This window comes from Orbicella faveolata, unplaced genomic scaffold (assembly GCF_042242905.1).
Source record: "Orbicella faveolata isolate gen_17 unplaced genomic scaffold, um_ofav_v1 contig_13, whole genome shotgun sequence".
Lineage (NCBI taxonomy): Eukaryota > Metazoa > Cnidaria > Anthozoa > Scleractinia > Merulinidae > Orbicella > Orbicella faveolata.
This window is the reverse complement of record NW_028301540.1, coordinates 21,860,001-21,883,379: the sequence shown is the minus strand read 5'-3', so window position 1 is coordinate 21,883,379 and position 23,379 is coordinate 21,860,001. Positions and strand designations below refer to the sequence as shown.

Below are 23,379 nucleotides of genomic sequence, written 5' to 3'. Positions count from 1 at the left end.
TTGTAAACAAGACAACAACAAATATCAGCAGAAGCATTTTTTAGTGAACAGAGGGAGGACTTTCAATCCTTCCAAATCATCAGCAACTCAGGGCTCAGCCTCATTCAAGAAAAAGTTCACCAAGAACTTAGAAGTTTTAAAAACTCAGGTAATTAATTTTCCTAGTTACATCAAGGATCATCTGATACCATATCTAAGTCCTTTAGAGCTGGTCAGGTATCATTATTTTATGAGAAATGGATGCAATTGACCTCAGATCCTCATATCTTGCATACTATTGCTGATGAAACAATTGAGTTTTCTTCCTCTCCTATTCAGCTATCATATCCTCCCAACTCTATCTGTAAAGATTATACTGTCTAGTCATTGCGTAGTGCAGGGTTGCAGCAATCCTTCCAACACTAAAGTGGGAATTTCACTACACAATTCCCCTGTTAACCCAAGTTTAAGAGCTCAGTGGAAGAGATTCATCTCCACTCACTGGGCAAACTTCAATCCCCCAGGCCGTTTTGTCGTTTGCTCGCAACACTTCACGGAGGATTGTTTTGCTAGAACAATTCATGTCGGAGGTGCGATGAAACACCTCCAGCCATCTTCGGCTCTGACAATACAGAGGAAGAAGGATAAAGAGCCATCTACTTCAAGCTGTGACTGTCTAATGGTGAGTGTTTTCCATATGTTATTTCATGGGCATTGACCTGTGCATACATTCCAAGCATCCTATTTTCAAGCGTGATCTTTTGGTACTTTATAAGACTTATTATTGGCTAAGTAAACTATCATTTTTAATTTCCTTGGTTTACATTTTTTTCTCTACTTCAAAACTAAAACGTGACGCTTTGAAATCCTGTATGCCATATGTAGTGGTTCATGTTTTATGTGGTCCTCCGCGTGCAGCACATGCTGTAGTTCAGTTTTAGTTCTATCAGTTCCTTAAAGGAAACTCGTAATGGCTATAAAATTGTTTTGTTTTTGTTTTTGTTTTTCTTGCAGCCTGTATTTGGTGTATTTGTGCTGTTTTCTTTGAGGCTGTGATTTGCAAGGTGTGAAAATTTCACACTTCTTTTTTATCATTCTTTTATCTGTTAGATTATAAATGAACTTCTCTCTTTGAATTCGCAAGAAGGCGACAAGCCTATGGAGATGGATGAGGTGAGTTTATCAAAGTTGAATTTCTAAAATATTTCTTGCCTACAATTGGAGTTAAAAAAGATTGAATATTATTTTGCAGTCAAGTTCTTCCCAACTCTCCCAACCTGGTCCTTCTTCAACACAGCCTGAGGCAGAAGAAGCAGAAGCAGCAGAACTTGTTCAAGCAGAAGTGAGTAATCGTTATTCCTAATCAGAGTGCTCTGTGAGCAAACTTGTGAATTGAACTAATGAATTAAAATATTTTTTGGGTTATGTTTAATATTATCTGGTTTAGGGAATATTGTGGTTGATTTTCATGTTTAGAGTACGAGCAGTAGTTCAGTGTTCACTACTAAGGTACCAAAGAAACATAGTAACATAACTAACATTTGGATAAGAAGGCATTACAATTGAAACTATCATGCTTTTACATTTGACAAGGGTTGACGACATCATGTGTTTTAAACATTTTTCATTTTTGTTTCTGGTTCACCAAGAAATAGTTGGCAGTAAATGTGGGTGAAAAGTGGACATTGGAAATATTGAAAAAATCAAGGCAATACTGTCTTAATGAGAGCATTAATCATTCTCTCTTTATCAAATGAGGTAAACAGAAACGAGTTTTAAGTTCTGTTGCAAAACGGCATTTTCAGGTTCTGTTTATAAGTATGTACAAGGACACATTCATGACTTTTCCATGGAAGTTTCCGATGATATGTAAAGATTCTGTGAAATGCAAAGTTTAGCAATATTTTCATTTTAAGTTGTAACAAGGCGACGAAGAAACGAGGGTCATTTTCCTTTGTTGAGGGAAACAGAGACTTCCAGCTCATGTAACCAATGTAGGTGTGCCAATGGTGGAGAATATAAAATGAACAAGTTCCCTAGAGTATCCCCAGCAAAGAATATCTAGTTCCATTGCAGCCTTTAGTTTCACTGGCTTTAAAAACAATAAAAATGATTGGAAGAAAAACTAGCCTGTGAGAGCATCCAGTTTTTTTTGGCTCTTGGTTTTTTTTGCGCATGAAACAAGAGCAGAAAAAAACAGGTGCCCTCCCATGCTAAAGACAAACACAAGCGACTTGATTGAGCCATGTGTTTATGAGCTAGGCACAATTCAACTGGAAGTCCGATATTTTCGGACTTCAAATCCGATCTCTCCAGGGTCACTCGTTTCCCGAACGCTGGTCATGGGGAATGAAGAGTCCTGGTACGAGGCTGTTAGCATTCCAGTGGAAACCACCAACCAGTCTGTCTGCAAGAACAATTTGTGATATCACCGGAGATTTTGATCTTATCTGATACTCAGTACATGTTTACTGACCAGTGCTTAATTTTAGCAATTTTGACTTTCAGGTTTGATTTGTAATACTTGACAAACAACTATACTGAGGCCTCATCCACACTACACCAGAGAAATTTGAAAATGCAGCTTTATTTCAACGGTTAGATATTGTCCACAATAAAGCCCCATGAAAACAGGTGCTCTTCAAACGAAAACACTGTTCAAACCTGAGGAATTTGAAAACGCCGGCTTTGTGTTTTAATGTGGATGGAAAACATTTTCAAAATGGAACTTTTCCAAAACGATGACGTCACGATTTCCTCAAACACAAATCTAAAATGACTGGTGACTGTTGCGTTTTCAAATTTCTCCAAGGTGTGGACGAAAAACATTTGATGTGTTTTCAGAGTGATTAACACCCTTTTCAAATTTCTCTGGCTTAGTGTGGACGAGGCATGAACGTTTGCACTTCCAGAGTACCCATTCAAAGTTAACGTTTACATCCTGCATGAATGCCTCTAGATAGACTTGACACAATTAGACTTCTACTTCTATAAAATGAAGTCCACTTGTTCCACTTGCTCGGACTCGAATTTAAAATTTGACATAAAATGACTGTTTGAACTCCAGATTTATTCTTCGAGCACATGTTTCTACAATGCCATATAGGGGGTACAACAATTCGTACAACGTCACATCCGGGTTACAAAACAATACAAAACGACTTATCTAGAATGTTCTGCTTGTCACGCAATGTCACGTCCGATCTCTAGTACAAAACGGCTAGTCTAGAAAGTTCAGCTTTCAACATCCTTCACCTTGCAACTTGCGGTAGCCTGTTGCGACTTAATCAGTCCTCAAAGCAACTTAGTCAGTCCTTAAAGTGACTTAGTCAGTCCTTATAGCGACTTAGTCAGTCCCTATAGCAACTTGGACAAACAATCTCTCTTCCTCTCCAAGTCCTCTGTGGAAGGGTAACTTCAGATTCAGCTTCTTCATCTTCATCCTCCATTGTCTCGGCCTCGCTGTCTAACATCCCACCATCTTGTTCAGTACTCTCTGGTGAGCTTGTAATGGGCGGGAGATTGTCAGATTCAGAGCTCCAATTTGTACAGTTTGTGAATTGGTTGGGTTAGCAGTCCTGACTTCACCTGGACAATCGCAGCACGGCATCTTCCATCTCTGCCAAGAATGAGCTGCTGGACAACCCCCATCTTCCAATTTAGACGTTTTTCTCCGTCATCAGCTACAAGGACAACTTCTCCTTCTTTTAAAGGATTTGGAAGAGTCTTCCAAACTTCCCCTCGTGAACCCAGCACTTGATGCAAGTATTCTTTCTTCCATATTTTATTCATGGAGGACAGCCACTTTTTTCTCCGTTGAAATTCATCAGAGATGTTTAGTTCTCTTTCTTCTTCCTTGATGTCTCCTCATGGTGGCAACAGGAACTTTTCAGGACACAAAGGGATAGGAACACCACCATCAGGATTGCTCAACTCCCACAAGTAAGTGATAGGCCGGTGGTTGATGACTTTCTCCACCTTGGTTAGAGTGGTTACTAATTCCTCTCAGGAAAGCACATCATGGCCCAATGAGCGACGTAGCAGGCCTTTAACAATGTCCACTAACCTCTCCCAGGCTCCTCCCCACAAAGGTCCGCGTTCCACCACAAATTGCCACTTCATGTCAAGATTCTTCTCTTTAACCCACTTAGCTGCTGCCACGAAGTTTGATCCTTGATCACTTATGCACAACTGTGGGACACTTCTTCTGTTCATAAATCTCTGCAGTGCCTGAGTCAACGCTTCTACAGACAGTGACGTCACAAGTTCCAAATGAATGGCTCTAACTGACATGCAGGTAAATACTACGAACCAGACCTTGCTGTTATTCTTCAGGTATAACAGTCCTCCTAGATCCATGCCAGTTGTTTCAAAGGGACGCTTGCAAGTTACACGACACCTAGGGAAAGGAGGTGTCTGTTCAGATGCAGGAGCCGCCAAGAACCGGCTACATTTCCTGCACTTCCGTATCACTGATGAGACTGATTTCTTAAAGCACAGGATCCAACTCCCTTGGTGTCTCAGTTCTGAAATAACTGTTGCAGTATTGGCGTGTTGCATTTGTTCGTGAATATGAAGCACCAATTGGTTGACAATACCACACTTTTAAACGAGCACTGGATGGAGTTCCTCAAAGGTCGCTTCCACTTGTTGCAACCGACCCCCCATCCTGATAATCCTCCTTCCAAGAACGGGTGTAAGGACCGCAGACTAGACTGGCGGTAAACTGGTTGGCTATTTTCCATTGACTCTAATTCCCTCCAGAAAAACTTCCTTTGCACTTGTTTCAGGATGACCACTTTGGCATATTGCAACTCTTCTAAGGTCAGCATATTTTGGGTGTTTTTAGGAGACTTGTGCCAATGTAGCATCCAAGCTACACTTCTCAAAGTGCGAAGGTACTTGCTCGTTCATGGTGGGTCACAATTTCCTCCACATATTTTGGTTCTTGATTATCAGCTACGGCCATCATCAACAATGCAGCATCTGTGTCATTCTTTGGATGCTTCGGCCATTCTGCCTCAGGTCGTTTCAACCATTCCGGGCCACTCCACCAAATCTTGGAGTCAGACAACTGAGCTACCGTCATACTCCGAGTAGGTAAGTCCACAGGGTTTTCATCTGTTGGAACCCACAACCACACTCCACCAACAGCAGTAATCTCTTCCACACGGTTAGCGACAAACACTCCACCCACACGCAGTCCCTGACTTATCCACGAGAGAGCAACACTGGAATCTGTCCAAAGGAATTCATCATCAATCTTAAAGACACCACTGTACTCCAATCTCAGTGAATTCAGAGTCGAGCTCCTAGTAAGGTACCAAGAAGTTCAAGGCGAGGTATTGTGTCTCCATTCGGTGGGGCAAGTCGACATTTCAAAGCAACAAGATTCACTGTTACGTCCCCATTTGTATCTGCAACACGAATGTAGGCTGCCGCAGCATAGGCTCTAGAGGAGGCGTCACACAAAACGTGAAGTGACAGTTTTGTGTCCTTGCACTGAAAGGGTGTTATTCCCAACCATTGGTTTACTCTCAGATGGTTTCCTCCTGACAACCCTTTCAATACTTCTTCAACATGCCTTCGCAAATCTGGGTTAACTTTGTTTCTGATTTGAAACAAAGAACAATATTCTAGGTGAGGAAAAAATTTCCCTTCTTTTCACAAATTATGACATTCTGAACCAAATGCTTCCAAGCATTTTCCTCAACATTCCCAGCTTGGTCTTGTTGGACTGTAAGTCGAAAATAAACTTGTTGTGAACTGTTTGTTCCCTTACGGTGCCACAAACAAAAACAACAACCAAGACCAAGAGTTGAAACTAAATCCTTGATACATTTCAAGAGGAACATGCAGGGACTATTGAATATGTATAGCGGTTAGCCATCAATGAAAGACCCAGTCTGATTCCCAGAATAACAAACCAAACCTTGTCAAAATCATAGCTAACTTTTTTTTACTTCTCCAAAGGATCCAGGGATGGCCACCAGAGAAGTAGAAACACAAGATAATTATAAAGAAAGCTTCAGTGAAGACGAACTTTCATCAACCTTGTTAAGGCCACAAAGAACCCAGGTATTAAAGCTCATCTTACCCACACTGCCTTATCCTTTAGATAATAATTGCCGGGCTGACTTAGATACTAGTAAGTATAATACTAATACAAAATCAGGTGAAGCTAAGTCAGAGTTGGGTTCCAAAATTAGCCTTCGTAGCTGGTGGGATGAGTGCTTTGTTTTAATGGCGGAGCCTCTGCTGCGAGAAGAACGGTAATTAGTTTTCCCTGCGGCTTTGTCACTCCGCCAAAAAAAGGCACTTACGTGTGAAACTTGCCAGCCTCACACATCAGCTTCAAAGCTGATACAATGCATCTGAGTGGATGCAGAGGCAGACAGACTTAACATACCCATGGATGAACAAAGTGGGAAGCTGGAGTAGATGCCATGCCCCTCCAGGGTTCTTTTAAAAGTGGATTTACTCTCTCATGCTGAAACTTTCAGTGGCTGTTTGTTTACCACTCGCCAAAATTTTGATTTGATAACCAGCCCAATTGTTTCTCTCAGCGACATTTCTCAAATACAGTAACTGCCCCTGTAACATAAGCGGTTAGCAAAACTGCCAAAATGACATGTCAACAAATCATTTTTCTTCGTAGCTAGCAAAAATATAGACAATTCTATGGGTGTTTTGGCCTCTTCTAATTCTTAACTTGAGTCAGTTTGGGCTTCAGTGGCATATGTACTTGAAAATGCAAATTATTTTGAGATGACATCCACTGTCCCTCCCAAATTAAATTTACTCACTGATGTATTTTACTGTCTTTTTTAAAAGGTTCAACCTGGTGAATACTCTAAACCCAAGAGCCAGTATGATGACATCATGACTCCATTACTTACCTTAGTACGGTCATTACATCTTGATGATGAGGAATATTTTCCAACGCCCCAAGCTTATCACGGACTACAAGCCCTTAACAGATGTTTTGGCAGTTTGAGTGATGGAAGAATCAGTCTAGTATGCTTTCAACTAAACCAACCAATCTCAGAAGTCGCAAAAAGCACGAGTTCTTACATCAAGCGAAAATCAAAGGAGGTAGTAGAAACAGCTCTGGAGTGTATTGCCCCGGACAATCATCTGAGTTACGCCTTCCACAACTAAAGAGCCAAGCCAAGAAAATAAGATTTTTGTGACCCTAGTTTCATTGCACAAAGGAGCGACGTCATGGTACACAAAAATGACGATCTTATTCATCTTCGTGCAACACTACAGTAAATAGAAGTTAAAAGCTATGGTACCAGGTCTGACGACATGGAGGATTGATCAGGCAAGAAAGCATTGTGCAGTTGTGGGTGAAGGAGTCTCTGAAGACTGGATGGGGGAAAAGTTGACCATTTCTTGGATTTTATTTGTAACCCACACTATCTTCAAGATGTTGCATACGGTAAAAGAAAGCTTAAAATGTCAACCAGTGAATCCATCAAGGTGCCTGATATGGTACAAACCGTACAGTAAACACCCGCATATAAGAACACACAATTTCAGAGGTCAGACTGATTGTGTTCTTATTTATCGGATGCTTAGTGAAAAATCAGCCTCAGGATGTTCTTAAATGTTCTTAAATTTTTTTTAATTCAGTGCTGTACAGCATAAAAAATGTTGCTAGAAATTTTAATCATGTTTTTGGACAATTACATAAATTGATGGAACAATAATTAAAAACCTAATGTTCAAATAGGTCTACTGTAATCAGTAATGTAACAAAACAGTAACAAGAAGGGTGTATGTATAGTTCTGTGGCAGATCCATATGCTGCCCCACCCTTGAAATGCCTAAAGTAGAGGTCCACTGTACATCTGCAAATCTGAAAGTCTGATTTACTACTGTGTTGACATGTACATCAGCAAAACAATAACATTAAGGGTTTGTACTCTTGTTATTGTTTGTAGATCTGTAACCCAAAAGCCAGCTGTGCATCTTAAAAACTGTATTTGTCCAAGCCCTGGGGAGAGATTTTCTCGTCTCCTGAGCCATCAGTTGTCATTAGGCAGCCGGTCTTTTTAAAAAGCCGTCTTAGAAAGTCTTTGCTTTCTTTTAGTTCACTCCAGGCTTCCCCAGTCCATTGAGTCATAAGTATTCGCCTGTCCTTTGCAGAAAGTCTATCATGCCATTTTTCAAGATTGTCATCTATCTCCAACCACCTGTCCATTGCAGCAGCAATTTTCACTTTCATCATCCTTCCACATCCTGCATCAATTGGCTGAATTTTATCAGTATGGTTTTCTGGTAGCATGTACACAGAAGTACTGATTTCATTCCTACATGTCTCGTGGAACTCTTTGGTTTGTTGGAAGGACACGTTGTCTGCAAATAACACCTTTTCCTGGTCAGTTTTTCCAACCCCAGGAATGAGTGTTTTCTTGCACCATTGCATATTTGTCACCTCATCCATCCAGGCATTTTGCTGGAAATACACATCAACTCTTTTATCATATTGTTCTTTCTCTTGAGAACTAACATTCCCTTTCCCTCTAAACACAAGGGAAGGCTTTACATTCTGTTCTCCTTCACCTCTTACGCAAAGTTGCAAAGTGGCTTGCCTTTTATCCAGACCTGATGATGGTTGTGCAACCCAGACTTGTTTATTGCCACGTGAGTCATAGGTAGTCCCTTGGTCCACCACGAATGGAAGAGGAACCTGGTCCACATTGTACCTGTTTTCAGGAGTCCACCTGCCATATTTGGGGTCAGTCATAGTTGATCTGTTCCGCCTCCTCTGTGTTTTCAGGGATTTCCTCAAATTTTGATGGAACTTCTGGATGGTTAACCTACCATCATCAGCAGAGTTTTTCTTCTTGTTTGTTCTTCTTCTCAGTACTATATCGTGCCTTTTTTTAAACCTTTGGAACCAGTTAGAGCTTCCTTTGAAACTTTCAGCCTCCTTTTTCCCATAAGTCATCTCAATTTTTGCCTTCATCTTTTTCCTGAACCACAGTTTTGTAATCTTGCATCCAGCTGCTCTACGAACTTTGAATTCAGCAATCAATAGATTAGCTGCAAGTGGATACCTCTCACTCTGCTTCGATCGCCCAGCCACAATTTTTCTTCTCTGCCTTGCATCTCTTATATTCCCAGAATTTTTCCCTTTTTATTTAGTTCTAGTTCCTTCAGAATTTGGTTTCTGTTTTTGTTCCACTTTTGAATCAAAGATCAATGAACTCCTTTCTCTTTTGAGACGATGTTGTATCTATGTTTTGATGATTTCAAAGAATCAAAAAGATCCAGGGTTTTCTTTTTGAATTCAACTGTGTACGATTTTCGCTTCTTACTTCCCCTTCTCTTGTTTCCAAGACTTTCGACTTCGTTACTGTCTAGAACAATGGGATCATTACTTCCTGACTGGCTAGCCTCAGGCAATGAGCAATGGGCATCTGCTTCCTTTCGATTGGCGAACATATTCTCTTGCTTTGAACCCTCGTGTGAGTTCTCGGTCATCGGGTGTTTGAATTTCATGTGGCTGTCAAGGTATTGTTGACCTCTGAATGATTTACCACAGACGTTGCATTTTACTTCAGCGCTTTTAGATATCTCAGCTGTCTTTTCCATCGTTGGCGTGATGTCAAGCATACAACCATTCTTCAATTCTACTTTTTTTCGAACGCCACAATCGAATAAAGTCCGATTCATCTTTGTTTTAGCTTAATATATTCAGCTCATAAAAATTCCAAACAGTGAAGTTCAACACACGAGGAAGAACACTTTGTGCGCCTCTGCATTGGCCAGCGGTTTCCTTTGTTATATTACCCGGGAACCACTTCGAGCACTGCCAGGTTGTGCGAGTGAGGAACCATCTTGGAATTCGTGAAAAACCTTGACAGATTTTTAAGGATAAACCCACACACATTAGAATAATGACGAATGAATATGAACTATATTTAGAGGCAAGCACAAGGGGTTATCATGCTTATTTCAAGGACGCCACAGTCTACATTGGAGAGATTCTTATATGCAAAATGGAGCCCAATAATCGCCACAGCAAGTATGCAGTTGTGGTAAAAAATGAGGACGACAGGATTGTTGGTCATGTCCCTATTGAGCTTTCTAAACTCTTCTTCAAATTTCTATCAGTGTGGCAAAATTGAAGCAGAATGCATTGGAAGTAGAATAAACAAAGGGCAAGGAAAAGGACTAGAGCTACCAGTAGACTTTAGACTAGTTGGGAATGCTCGATACGCTCCTGGACTTTTCCAAGCACTGGCTTACATCAGACCACTCCAGAAAGATTTAGACAGTTAGAGAATCAAAGTACTGAACAGGTAAGTGGTTAGAGGACCAGTTTTATTAAGACCCCCACTCCCTGAATAAGTTGAATAAGTTGCAAGGGGGCTTCCCCCAGGAAAGGAAAATTGCCTGAACCTACAGGCTGTGGGTGGTCAATGTTCTAGGAAAAAAATTCTCGCTTTTGCTACATACTTTTACTCTTAATTTGTGAATTAATATTTTAAATCAAATGTACGCTTCATTACAGAATCTTCTGTGTACTGTATTATTCAGAGAGGGTCTGAGAGCGGTTGGGAGACATTTGTGAATAAATAAATAAATAAATAAATAAATAAAACACTTAAATAGCTGACACAATTACTGGTAACCCAGTAGTTTACATTGTGGGCTATATGAAAAAAAATATTTAGTAAAAAAAATGTTAAAATAATGAAGAAGTTCAAATATAATACAGCATGCACATAAAATGTATTCGAATATATTACAAGACATTTTCAAAACGTTCTAGAGATGGTAAAATGTTCACAGTGTGAATTACTTTGTAAAAAGTTGTTCACTAAAAGTTTCTTAAAATTTCTTTCATGTGTGATAGTTTTAAATTTGTCGTCTAGACAGTTCCACAGGTAAGTGGCACTTGCATGAAATGTTGGTAGGCCTGTGTTGGAGCGACATTTCGGCACCGCCAGATGATCATGAAAAGAAGTTCGAGTATTATAAGAATGAGTGTTTTTAACATAGGTTCTAACTTGTAAAATAATGCGGACACTCCCCATTCACAATTCTAAACATCATGCACAATTTCTTCATGCGTATGATCATCAATTGGCATTCACTGTAGTTTCTTGAACAGTTGAACCGAGTTATCATGGAAACTAGCGTCTAATATTAACCTACTACAGCGTTTCTGCACTCAAGTATTCTCAGCAGTTGATTGTTAGGGGCGTTACCCCAAACCAAACAGCAATATTCAAAGACAGGCTTGATAAGCACGTTAAATTTGTACAATGCAGTCGACCCCCCTGGTAAGGGTTTTGCATAGATCACATGACCTATCAAGCCATCTGCTTGTTATTGTTTCCCTTTTAGTCTGCAGTGTAAGACCTGTTTTCATACTTCAAGGTAAGGCATTATTCTTTCCTTGTAATACCCTCTTGGATCGGGCTGTGGTGCCTTTTGAATTGAGTTTTTAGCGCCTAATTTTGCTCCTGGTGCGAAGTTTTGTTTTGTAGTCTTGGATATTGATTTGTTATTCTTTGCTATTGATTGCTGCTATATTGTTGTGGTCTGAGCTTTGTGTGGGCATGTCTTTGGCTTTATTGTGCATTTAGATGGCTTGCTCCCCTCCCACTGTTCTTTTGTTTGGTCATTTGTTTATTAGGAGACTTTGGGAGGACCTTCAAACACATTTTAATCTTCAGGTGAACAAGGCTTTTAAGCTCTTGAAAGTGCCATTGTAGGTGCCAGAATTTGTGACATTTCTTCGTGCTTTTAGCTTCACGTTTGGTGTTAAGTTTTGCGTAATTAGTTTCCTTTGTTTTGTGCCCTTTTGTATATGTTATGTTAATTTGCATACTCTATAAGTTCGGTTCGCATGTAATTTATTTCAGTTAGTAGCGTCATTGGGTTCTGTGAGCGTCGCTGGCTTTGTTACAGCTTTTCGGTTTGTCTTTGGTTTATCACATTTGTCTTGTAAGTTTCTTCGTTTATTTCGATTTGCCGCCTTTCTGCATTCTTCATGTTCGGTTGTTGTTAGTTATTTCATGTTCTCTCCCATGTTTGTAATTTTGTTATTTTCAGTTACCGTGTTTCGATCTACAATTGGATGAAATAAATTTGTATGTGGAAGGGAAGATCTGAAACGAGTTGAGAGCATGTGCGACATTGGCCATAATTGTTCATTTGCACGGTGTCAGCGGTCGTACTAGGAGAAAACTAACCCAGCATGACCTTAGCGTTACTTCTTCTCTTTCTCCAAGTGCTGTAATTTTGGAAATAGGTACCAAAGACCTTTCTGATCTAGGGCCCAAGGTCATACCGTGCCTGAAATACGACGCCGTTTTCCAAATTTTTTTCTTAGTACGGATGATTTTAGTACTTGTAAAAAACAATGGTAGCTTGTTAAACATTCAAGACAATTGAATTGGAGTTACAAAGTTGACATCAATTTTCTTACATTTTTTGTATCATTGGTCCCTTACAGAAGCATATCACCTATAATAGGTGATATGCTTCTGTCCCTTATCTATGCATTTGCTTCACTCTTTCCTGACTGTTAACATCAACATATTCTTATAGTGCAAGAGCACAAAGTTACCTTGGCAGGTGCTTTGATTCTAACATATCAACGACATGTACAAGAATCACACGTACGTGTCCATACTTCGTTCTAGCGCACTAAAGTGCCGAGGGAGTCAATAAGATAGCTCATACACGTCCCGCGTACTACGTACTAGCATAGTAAAGTGCCGAAAGACTGAATGAGGTCACTCACATCTGCACTTAGTATTAATGTGACGTCTGCACAGGTCGCGCACGTCTGCACTTAATACTAACGTACTTAAGTTCCGAGGGACTGAATGAGATAGGTCGCATGTCTGTACTTAGTGCTAACGTACTAAAGTTCCAAGGGACTGAATGAGATAGGTCGCGCACGTCTGTACTTAGTGCTGATGTATTAAAGTTCCTAGGGACTGAATGAGCTTAGTACGTAATCGTGTTAGTACGTGCAGAATCTTCGGTCATGGCGGCCCTTAGTACTTTAGTACTGGTACTATTCTGATTTTTGGGGCTATATCTTCATCGGTTGCTCGTACGCATAGTACATAGTCACATTAGTACGTGCAGAATCTTTGGTTATGGCGGCGCTTAGTACTCTAGTACTGGTACTATTCCGATTTTGAGCGCTATATGTTCATCGGTTGTTCGTACGCTTAGTACGTAATCACGTTAGTACATGCAGAATCTTCGGTTATGGCGGTGCTTAGTACTCTAGTACTGGTACTATTTTCTTAGTTTTATTTCCGGTTATGGCGGCCCTCAGTACGCTGTTATTATAGTACGTGCAGAATCTTCGGTTATGGCGGCCCTTAGTACGCTGGTGTTATAGTACGTGCAGAATCTTCGGTTATAGTGGCACTTAGTACGCTAGTACTGGTACTATTCCGATTTTTGTGGCTATATGTTCATCGGTTATTCGTACGCTTAGTATGTAATCACATTTATACGTGCACAATCTTCGCCTGTGGATTTAGTAGTACGCTAGTACTAACAGTATCCATGCTATTGAAGCATATTAAGGTGATTGATTTTGGCGATTAATAGGCACTTATCTTTGGGGTTTTGGGTCGCCTGGTACGCTAGGAGTCTATACGAGTAATACACGCTATTGGTAAAGGTAGTTTACTGGGCATACAGGTTAGTACTTTAGTACCAATGACTAAGAGAAAAAAGTACACAAAAGGTTCCTAAAACGGGCAGCATATGCCCGAGGTTGTTGGATCGGAGATTGAAGAATTGGTTCGGTTGCACCTGGACTCCTACTCCATTTGAGTTACTGGTGGGTGAGGTGATACCTCATGTTTGCGAGCCGTTTTTTAATGCCGCAGCACTGATGCTCAACTAGTATCTTCATGGACTTTTGGACCCCATTCCAAATGTTTTCTGTTGGCAGCATCGCGGTTTTTCCGAGCCAAGTAGGACCTCTATTTATCAGATGGAGTTCATCTGAATTCATCTGGGCAGCACTTGTTGTATCGCAGCTATCCAGGCACCATCTTGCAGGCCTTACACATACTGGGTTGTCCACCTTCATCGTAAACCTTTTCTTTCCTTGCTGGTTTTCCTTGATTTGTTATTTTTATGAGGCCCTGTTTCTTGATTTATTTATGATTTTGAGGCCCGGTTCGGCTGTTCTTCGATTTAGTTATCATAGGGCCTGTTCCTCACTATATTTATTAATAAAAATAAAATAAATCATAACAACAAACCAAATAAAAAAAAATAATTAAAAAAACAACATTTAAAGCAGAATAAATTAACTAATTTAAATTACTTCAAGCTTGTTCTTCATGTTTTACTGTTGAGTTCTTGTTGCTCATTTATTTGTTTTTGTTGTTGAGCCCCTGTTGCTCAAATTTTTGCTAAATTTTTGCCAAGTTCTCTTCTTTGGGAGGTCTTGTTACTTCACCAGAGCCCCAAACCATGGGCTAGTTCCCAGTCTTTTCGTGACTTTGCCTCGTTTAAACAGGAACAGCAGTCCAGAGCAGACATGAAGAGGAAATGGCCTACAAGCCTGGAAGTTGCAGTGCTAAGTACAGCAAACACAGTGGAGGTGCCAGACGAGCATCAGATTCTAACCAGTTGGCTAGCAACAACAGCATCTGACTATTTGTCAGCTGCTTCCCCCCTTTCACTTTCAGACAATCAAATGCCAAACAGACTTGGAACTTTCTTAACAAATTGGAACTTGCTCATAATGGATAAATGAATTCTTCAAGCTGTTTCAGGGTACAAAATACCTTTCCTTGGACCCCGCATCAGTGGCAGGCTCATTCGACAGCCGTCCTGGAAGGACAGCTGATGGAGTTAATGAAGGGGCCAATTCAGTCTGTAATATCCAAGGGTGCATTTTAGTGGTGGATCCCTGCCCACAACAGTTCATATCAATACTCTTTCTGGTGGAGAGAGGACCAGGGACAGGAGAGTTCTGCCCTGTGATCAACCTTAAGGCACTAAACAGATTTCTTCTAAGGGGGAAGTTCAAAATGGAGGGGCTCCATACCACTCGCTCTCTACTCCGCAGGGTGATTGTATGACACTTGACCTCAAGGATGTCTACTATGTGGTCCTAATACACCTAGAGTCTAGGAAACATCTTCGTTTCTAGGTCAAGGGAAAAACTTACGAGTTCCATTGCCTCCCATTCGGCCTTTCCCTGGCTCTCAGAGTCTTCACCAGAATCCTCCATCTGATTGTAACCAAACTGCTTTCAGAAAAGATACGAAGATTCATGTACTTGGACAATCTTGTCCTGATTCACCATCAGAAGGACAGGTTGAGTGAGATTTTCATTATGTGCGGAGACTTTTGTCCAGCCTGGGCTTCATAGTGAAACTCAAGAAATGTTCTCCAGAACCAACTCGTTGCTTAGTCTTTCTGGGCGTGGTACTAGACACAACTTGCATGTAAGTTGCCCTGCCAGAGGAACAGATTAATTGGATACAGGGAGCATGCCAGGCAATGCTAGAGTCTTAGTCAACATCCCTGGGTGGACTGTGAGGTACATGAGCCATGCCACACAGATGGGAATGTGGGTAGCATCATTATTTGCAGAGCCCTGTAGTGCCAGTAGGCTCTCTTCCAATGGTTCAGAGGAGACCAAGACTTCAGATATCATTGTCTCAACCATCCCTGGAGGACCTGAGATGGTGGGTGTCATCGACTCTGCACACTTGCAACAGTAAGGACATCACACCTCCTCCCTTCAACCTTGCCATCAGGACTGATGCATTTTTACTGGGCTGGGGTGCAACCTGCAATGACAAGTCAACCGGGGGATGCTGGAGCGTGGAGGAGGCAGGACAAAACATCAATTGTTTGGAATTCAAGGCAGCCATTCTAGTTTTGAAGTCATTCCTGAGAGTAGAAATGCAGCCACCGCCCGAGTCTGGGCCACCATCCTCCATGTCATATCCTTCTGGAGATGGACGACACAACTGCCGTGGCTTATGTGAACATGAGGGAGGCACTCAGTCACCATCTTTGTCCCTACTGGCCTTCAAACTGTGGTCCTTCCTGCTGACCAGAGATTCATGGGTGACAGGCCATCACTTACTGGGAGTGCTGAATGTGGAACCAGGTGCAGCTTTAAGGGAATTCAAAATGCATACAGAGTGGATGCTTCCGAAGGACAACACTTCTATGTTCTGGAGATAAACCTATTCGCCTCATGTTTGAACCATCAGCTGCCTCTTTATGTCTTGCTACTTTCAGACCCCAGTGCTTCAGCAGTGGATACCAGACTGGACTGGAGCCAGTGGAGGAGTTTCATCCACCCACCAGTGGTGCTGCTGCCTACTAGTAGCCCCAGACCGGCCAGGTCAACCATGGTATACTCAGATTCAACTGATGCTGACAGGTACACTATACCCACTTCCCAAGGAAAAGTCACTACTGTCTCTGCCTTTTGACCAAGAGGCAGTTTACCCTCTGCAGCGGTCTCTCGATCTGACTCTATGGCTGATATCAGGTCAGCCTACCAGGCAGCAGGTTTCCCTGAAGAGGCGACTAACATCCTCCTAGTGTCGTTGTCCCAGTCAACCAAGAGGCATTACCAGGGTCCTTGGTGGGCATGGTTCAATTGGTGTTCTTCCAGAGGCCTGTGCCCCTTCTCAGCACTGGTCACAGATGTGTTGACCTTCTTGACAGAGACAGTGACAAATCAGTCCCTAGAATAGAGAACTCTGGCAGTCTATAAGTCTGCTATTTCACAGGGACATCTGCCTGTGGATCGGACTGAGCTTCAAGACCTTCCAGTGTGGTCTCCTTTCATGAAGGGGATTCTTTGCATGAAGCAACCTCAAAAAAGTTGTTATTGTCACTGCTGATTAGACAGGTCAGTTGGTGGTTAAGCCAGGAGACTTTAAATTACCAGTAAGAAGACAGCATGTAAACCTAGGTGAAAATAAAACCACAAGTGCACTTGTTCAACTCCTGTGTGCATTGCTTCCTCTTTTCTATTAGGTGTGTGAGGCTATGCCAATATTTCTTCATCTGTTTAGGCCAAGTGAAGCCAGAGTGATAAGTATGAAAATGCATACAACCTTATTGAAGCCGTTTCAGTGAAACTGGTTCTAATAAAAGGCAGTTTGAGAATAAGGTGTATGCAGCAGCATTCACTAAGTACTTGAGAGAAGCAGTCAGCAAGTTGTCTCAGTTCTGCATTTTGTACTTTGAAATCACATTTTATCAACTGCACTAAATGAATGAAATAAAAGCTACCAGTTCTGTGCTCAACCCTGGCTGAGTACAAGAGCTTCAAAATGAGTGTTAAAAAATTCTTGTTGGGTAAAGAACCTCCAGCCTCTATTTTAGCAATAAATGCCCAAAAGAAATTGTTTGGCATTGCAAAGAAAATTGCCTCTTAATATAATTTTAGGACTATAAAATGGACATATATGTCAAAATTTATATCTTGTTCTCTTGATAGACTGCTAGATTTCATTTTTTTGATAATGAATTGTACCATGTTGGATTCACTGCTGTTTATATGTACATCATTTGAATGGCAATACCATTAGTGGGCAGATCATCAATTTTCAGAGAGTTCCAGAGCTCTATATTTGTGATTCAATTGCTATGTTGGGTTTTATACCTAAACTGAATAATATACAGGTTAGGTGTACATGTAGTTAAAGCATACAGTTCTGACAAGTATAATTACTGTGATTATTTTACAGGTTAAGAGCCACTTTAGAGCTTGCTGACAACTTTTTTTGGCTTACAAAAGTGAGTTTTTACTCTGTTATTTATTGCATAAACTGCTGATCAAGCTGTTTAACTCAAATACTATAAGGTAACTTTAGGTGGCAGAAGAGGTGCTGTAACACTGGGCCGCGTGTTGCTGTTTGTTACCAGAACTGACAAGAAACCCATGCTGGGGTTTGAGCTGCATCCTTCACTTGACTTCACAGAAGTGTCAAACTCATTTGCTTCCAACAGAGTACTAGTTACTCATAAAGATAAATAAGGTCTGGGTCGAGGTATGTGGACATATTTTTGTTGCCCCCCGACATTTCGTTTCTGAGCTATGATTTTCGGCTTGTAATTTGTACGAATTTGTATGTAATTTGCCAGCGGAGAAAACAGCAAAAGAGATTTCATCAAGCCCAAACTCCTCACCCAAACGTTCAGCAGATGTGAACTTGGGGGTCTTCGAGGTCGTTGAAATGCCAGGCAATTTAGAGTCAAAAGTTGACCTCATTCTTGGGAGGCTTGAAACCATGGATTAGAGGCTTGTGAATATCAAAACCGCAGTGTTAAACCCGGAGAGTAAATTCGACAAATCGGAAGGTAGAGTTGACAAGCTCGAAAATGCTCCATTGACCACGAGGGGCACCTTTAGAGAGATGGAAGATGGCCTCCAGGAATTTAATACTCAAGTTAATGAAGCTAAAGCAGCTGGTGAGAAAATTAAAGAACAATATAAAAGTAAATGCAAAGAGCTGGAAAACAAATTATTGTATGCTGAAGTCTACCAGAGGTGAGAAAATCTGCATTTCTACGGAATTGAAGAGACAAATAAAGACGAAAATTCACTGCAAGTCCTTCAATCTTCTGGAGCAGCAATGTGGAGTCAAACCAGACATAGAATTTATTTCAGTAAGTCCATGGGATTGGAAAACCCCACAGAGATGGAAGCCCTAGAGCGATTATTGCTCAAATCCTTAGATATGGGGACAGAGATTCGATTTTCTCAGAGGTAAATAGGCTAAAGAATACCGAGTACAGGATCTCTGCCGATGTGCCAAGAGAAATCGTATATTGAAGCAAACTCCAGTCAACGAAGGTGGTCGAAGCAAGGAAGGCTGGTAAGATAGCCTTTTTCAGTTGCCCTGAACTTGATAAACTGTTTATTGATGGAGTCTTAAATCTACTCTAATTCTTGCTGGATTATTTAATTAACATCGTTGTTATTGCCATAGTTTGTGATATGCAGCAACAAGCTTGAGATTAGGAAGAGCTGTCAAGGTGTGCGGACATTAATTTTGAGCTCTGTGACTACTACATCAAATGGCGAGAAAGACAGCTCTATACATTTAGACACAATGCCAGATAAAGAGGGAAGTGACGCGGAAACAAGTCAAGAAACTCACATAAGAAGAAGAATGACGAGAGGCTCTCAGACAGATGATGAACCTTCAAATTCAGAAGAATGGAATCCACCCAGCAACATAGCGGCAACGCTCGCAGAAATAAACAGTAACCTGGACCTAGCTTTAGCTGGAATAAAGGAAATCGAAGAGCTCAAGGAAAAGCAGCGCCTAATGCAGAAAGAAAATTCTGACTTGAGAGAAAGCCTGGAGTTCGCTTACAAGTCCATAGCGACTTTGACTGAGCAAGCGGACACTCAACAGAAGACGCTATCAAAGCTCACTGAACATGTGAATAAATTAACACAAGGTGCTACTGTTGAGAAGGAATGCACCATAAAGCTAGAAAGCCATAGCAGAGGGAACAATCTTATTTTCTACAGCATTCCCGAAGTACGAAAAGAATCCAGTGCCATGACAGAAACTCTGCTAAATACCTTCTTGGAACAAAACCTAGATATGGCAGAAGAAGAAACCAATGAAATACCAATTGAACAGGCACATCGCCTCGGTAAGATCAGAGAGGACAACAAATCGTGCCCAATGGCAAATTTAGCTTTCACAGACAAATAGCGCGTACTATCAAGTGCTCATACACTGGCGGGAACAAATTATGGCATTTCACAGGATTTTCTGAGAGAGATCGTTGAAATATGGGTTTAGTCAAACTGATGAAAGAAGCAAAGAAGGAGGGGCAAGAAACAAGACTGATTTACGATAAACTGTATATAAATGGTAGAGGATACAGACCAAATGTGACCCTCCATACAAAAACACGTCTTATGAAACATGGCAATTTGGGTGAAACCGGGTTTCAAAAGGGTTTGAAACTCCCGAAATCGGGTTTCCAAAGGGTTTCTAAAGAGTTTCCAAAGGGTTTCAAACTACTGAAACCGGGTTTCTAAAGGGTTTCCAAGGGGTTTCTAAAGAGTTTCCAAAGGGTTTCCAAAGGGTTTCTAAAGAGTTTCCAAAGCATTTCCAGAGGGTTTCAAACTATTGAAACCGGGTTTCTAAAAGGTTTCCAAGGGATTTCTAATGAGTTTCCAAAGCGTTTCCAAAGGGTTTGAAACTCTTTGAAACCCCTTGAAACCAGGTTTCTAGAGGGTTTCCAAAGAACTTTTAAAAGCGTTAGGTTTCCAGGTTTCAAAAGAGTTACCAAAGGGTCTATTATTGTTTTTAAGGTAATCCAAACAGGTTTCCTATCCTATGAAAGCTTTGAAACCCCTTGACGAAACGTTGCATGTAAGACATGTAATGTAGTGTGATAGAATGTCTTGAGTATTAGATTATACCTGCAATGCGTTCTTTCAGCTAAGTTTATTAATTTAGGTTATTAATTGTTTCCCAGTTAGCGCGGGCTTGAAAACTTTTCTGTTTTAAAAAACGTACTGAGGTCGACACAATGAACTGTTCACTCATGTGAAAACCTTTCATCGAGTATTCACGGCCGTTGACCGCGACCACATCATGTCATAATTAAGTTATGGCAAGACGATATTTTGTACCATGCTGTTTTGATGTTCACTGAAACGCTCCTCTGTTAAACTGACGAAACTGTGTGTTAGATGTTTAAATCTTCCTTGAAAATTGTTTTATGGTAACTTACCGTTCGAACGACTTGCATTTAATACCGTTGGTGACATTTTCACATCCGTTATAATAACCTTAAGTCCGTTAAACGGCAAGCAAAAATTGAATGGAAGTTACGAAGAAGTGTTATTGTTCGAACGGCCACAGAGCATATCTAGTACCGGGATTACTGACACGGAACAACTGATAGACAGCTAATAACAGCAAACGGAGAATTTCGTATGAGTATTGAACTTTCAGTTTGACAACTGTTAGACCTGTAATTCGACAAGACCGACCTACATTCAAGTAATCACTTGCTCGCCGTGTATTAGTTTGTCGCATTTTTGACATCTAAAAATTAACGTACCTGAGCATATTCCATAATCAGCTACCAGCTTAAGAGAGTGTCTCTGTAAGAGCGGTCTGGTCGATTTTGCTTGAGACAGACTTAGCTCATTTCTTGTGTGTTGTCAGACATTCATGTACCTATACTAAAACCACAATCCATTTGATCGGATCTCTTTATTTTTCAGAGTTTTACGGAAATTAAATTTCAATCAAGCGAAGGCCTGTCGTGACACTTTTCAAGACTTCAATTTGAGACAACTTTGGAGGACAATTTACAAAACTACGGGTCTCAGCAAAAAACAAATACCACAGCCATGTATATTAACTCTATCTTATTCATCGAGGCGACTTTCGTGAACATCACCTTTCAATCAAGAAAACAGGAAGACTTTAGTGACACCTTATCAGTTCGCTTAAGTCACACACGCAAAAACCGATCAAATTCAAAGTAAATTTCTGAAAAAGTGAGGCATTCTTAACTGATCCAACTAACATAGCTAGGAAGTAGGTACCATAGAAAAGGTAACTACAGAAAAAAACTTTGCGGCCCGACCTTTACTAAAACTTTATAACTCCGTGAACTTACCTAATTTTCGGCAATCTCCAAGTTTGGCCGACCATTTTGAGGGACTCGTCAACATGAAGCGTAGCAGATATAAATCGAGCAGGTAGATCTAAAACCGTCAGAAATACATACGAAAGCATTCAAATGAACTTTACTTCCAATTCCAGCGGCAAAATTTGAAATTGTTCGTTTAACTTACCATTCCTACATCCCCATGCGACCATTTCTTCCAACAATTCAAACACTACAACTAGTGTTCGAATTCCACTGGTCGATTCCACCGTAAGAAATAACCTGTGCCACCTAAGCTTCGACTCGAATGTGAAGTACGAATCAAATAACATAACTGCTTCATCTTTGAGGCAATATCTCGCTGGTATTTTGATTTTCTGATCGACAAGGAAGGTAATCAGGAAGTGATCACCATGTTTACCTCATAAACGTGACCGCTGACCAGCCGCTGAGTGAAAACAATACGGCGCGGGGTGGGGTGGGTGGCGGGCTTATAGTCATAAGATATTTGAATTTCATCAAATATTTTCGCTCGCGCACAATTGGTCTAAACGCGTCACGTGAGCAAATATTCCCCAGCTGAAACTGGGGAATATCCAAGAATATTCCCCATTTTTCAAAACTGGGCGCATTGCGAAAAAGATTTGAAGAATAATAAACACAATAGCCTCTATTTGGGGCGAAGATATGTTCGGATATTTGTTCTTGGACATTATCTGTTCCTCGAAGTTCACAGTTTTCCTCGAGCTACGCTTTCGGAAAACTGTTCGCTTCTCGGAACAGATAATGTCCGCGTTACAAATACCCTGACATATTTTCGCGCTAAATGGAGGCTATTGTTTATGCATGCTAAAAAAACTTTAGGACTCTCAGTCTAAAGGGTGAAGGCATGTACAGACAACTTTTATTTTATTCTCATAACTTTTTCCTTTAAATTAGAACTGGTATTAATTAATAGAGTTATTCAAATATTTTTAACCTGGGTACCCATATGACTTTTTTGCTTGTCGTCAGTGGTATAAGCATGCGGCATTTTGTGAAGATGGTGGTTTTCAACCACTAAGTCGTGCAACAATATGTACCGCGTCCCTAAATTAAAGTGAGAGAAGCGTTTCAGCGTAAGTCTTTGCAAGGACTGGACAGTGCATCCGCTGACAGTGCCGAAGGTTTCCAAAGAATCACCCAAATTGTTGAACAACTTGAGGAAAAGTAGAAAAAGTAGGAACCGCCTAAGGAAGGTGTTCATTGTCACGACGAAGACAGCCGTTTCGCAGATCACTGCAGGAAGTTCGCTCTTAGTGATCCCGTTGATGAAGACTTCAAACACCAGGGCTTACACGACCATTTATCAAAGTGTGACAGTTGCGAGGAACTGAAGACTGTTCTTCAATCCGTGGAGGGAAAATCAATGAACTTTGCTCTTCGATGTACTCCAAAGAACAACATGATAATCTTCTGTATGACTTTGGAGAGTCCGTCAACTTCATCAACAAATGGAAATGCCATATTCTCCGCTGCGAAAACCAAGAGATCGCAAAACAAAACTTCATACAAAACCTGACAGAAGATTCCGTGTTTATAGTGATGGATTGGGCAATGAAGTTCTTACAGTGGCGATTTCCTGAAAAGCAGTGCGATTGGTATGCTAAGAGGGGAATGGACTGGTACGTTAACTGTGCTATCACGAGTAATGGAAAGGGGAATTTTTTCGTTTCGTTCTACAACCACCTATTCAACAGCTGTTCAGCGGAT

The 23,379-nt window shown here is 40.9% G+C and overlaps 1 protein-coding gene and 2 pseudogenes across 1 annotated transcript; 2 read left to right on the top strand and 1 right to left on the bottom strand.

Moving 5' to 3' along the window:
• The first annotated feature begins 270 nt into the window (after positions 1 to 270).
• On the top strand, positions 271 to 7,842 carry LOC110051118 (uncharacterized). Its single transcript, XM_020757095.2, has 5 exons — positions 271 to 661; positions 1,090 to 1,152; positions 1,232 to 1,321; positions 5,953 to 6,057; positions 6,814 to 7,842. Exons 1-5 carry the CDS (start codon positions 284 to 286, stop codon positions 7,138 to 7,140), a joined length of 963 nt encoding a protein of 320 aa, XP_020612754.2. The 5' UTR covers positions 271 to 283; the 3' UTR covers positions 7,141 to 7,842.
• Positions 7,843 to 7,957: 115 nt separating this feature from the next.
• LOC149115602 (uncharacterized) lies at positions 7,958 to 9,672 on the bottom strand (annotated as a pseudogene).
• Positions 9,673 to 15,621: 5,949 nt separating this feature from the next.
• LOC149115601 (uncharacterized) lies at positions 15,622 to 19,242 on the top strand (annotated as a pseudogene).
• Positions 19,243 to 23,379: the final 4,137 nt, after the last annotated feature.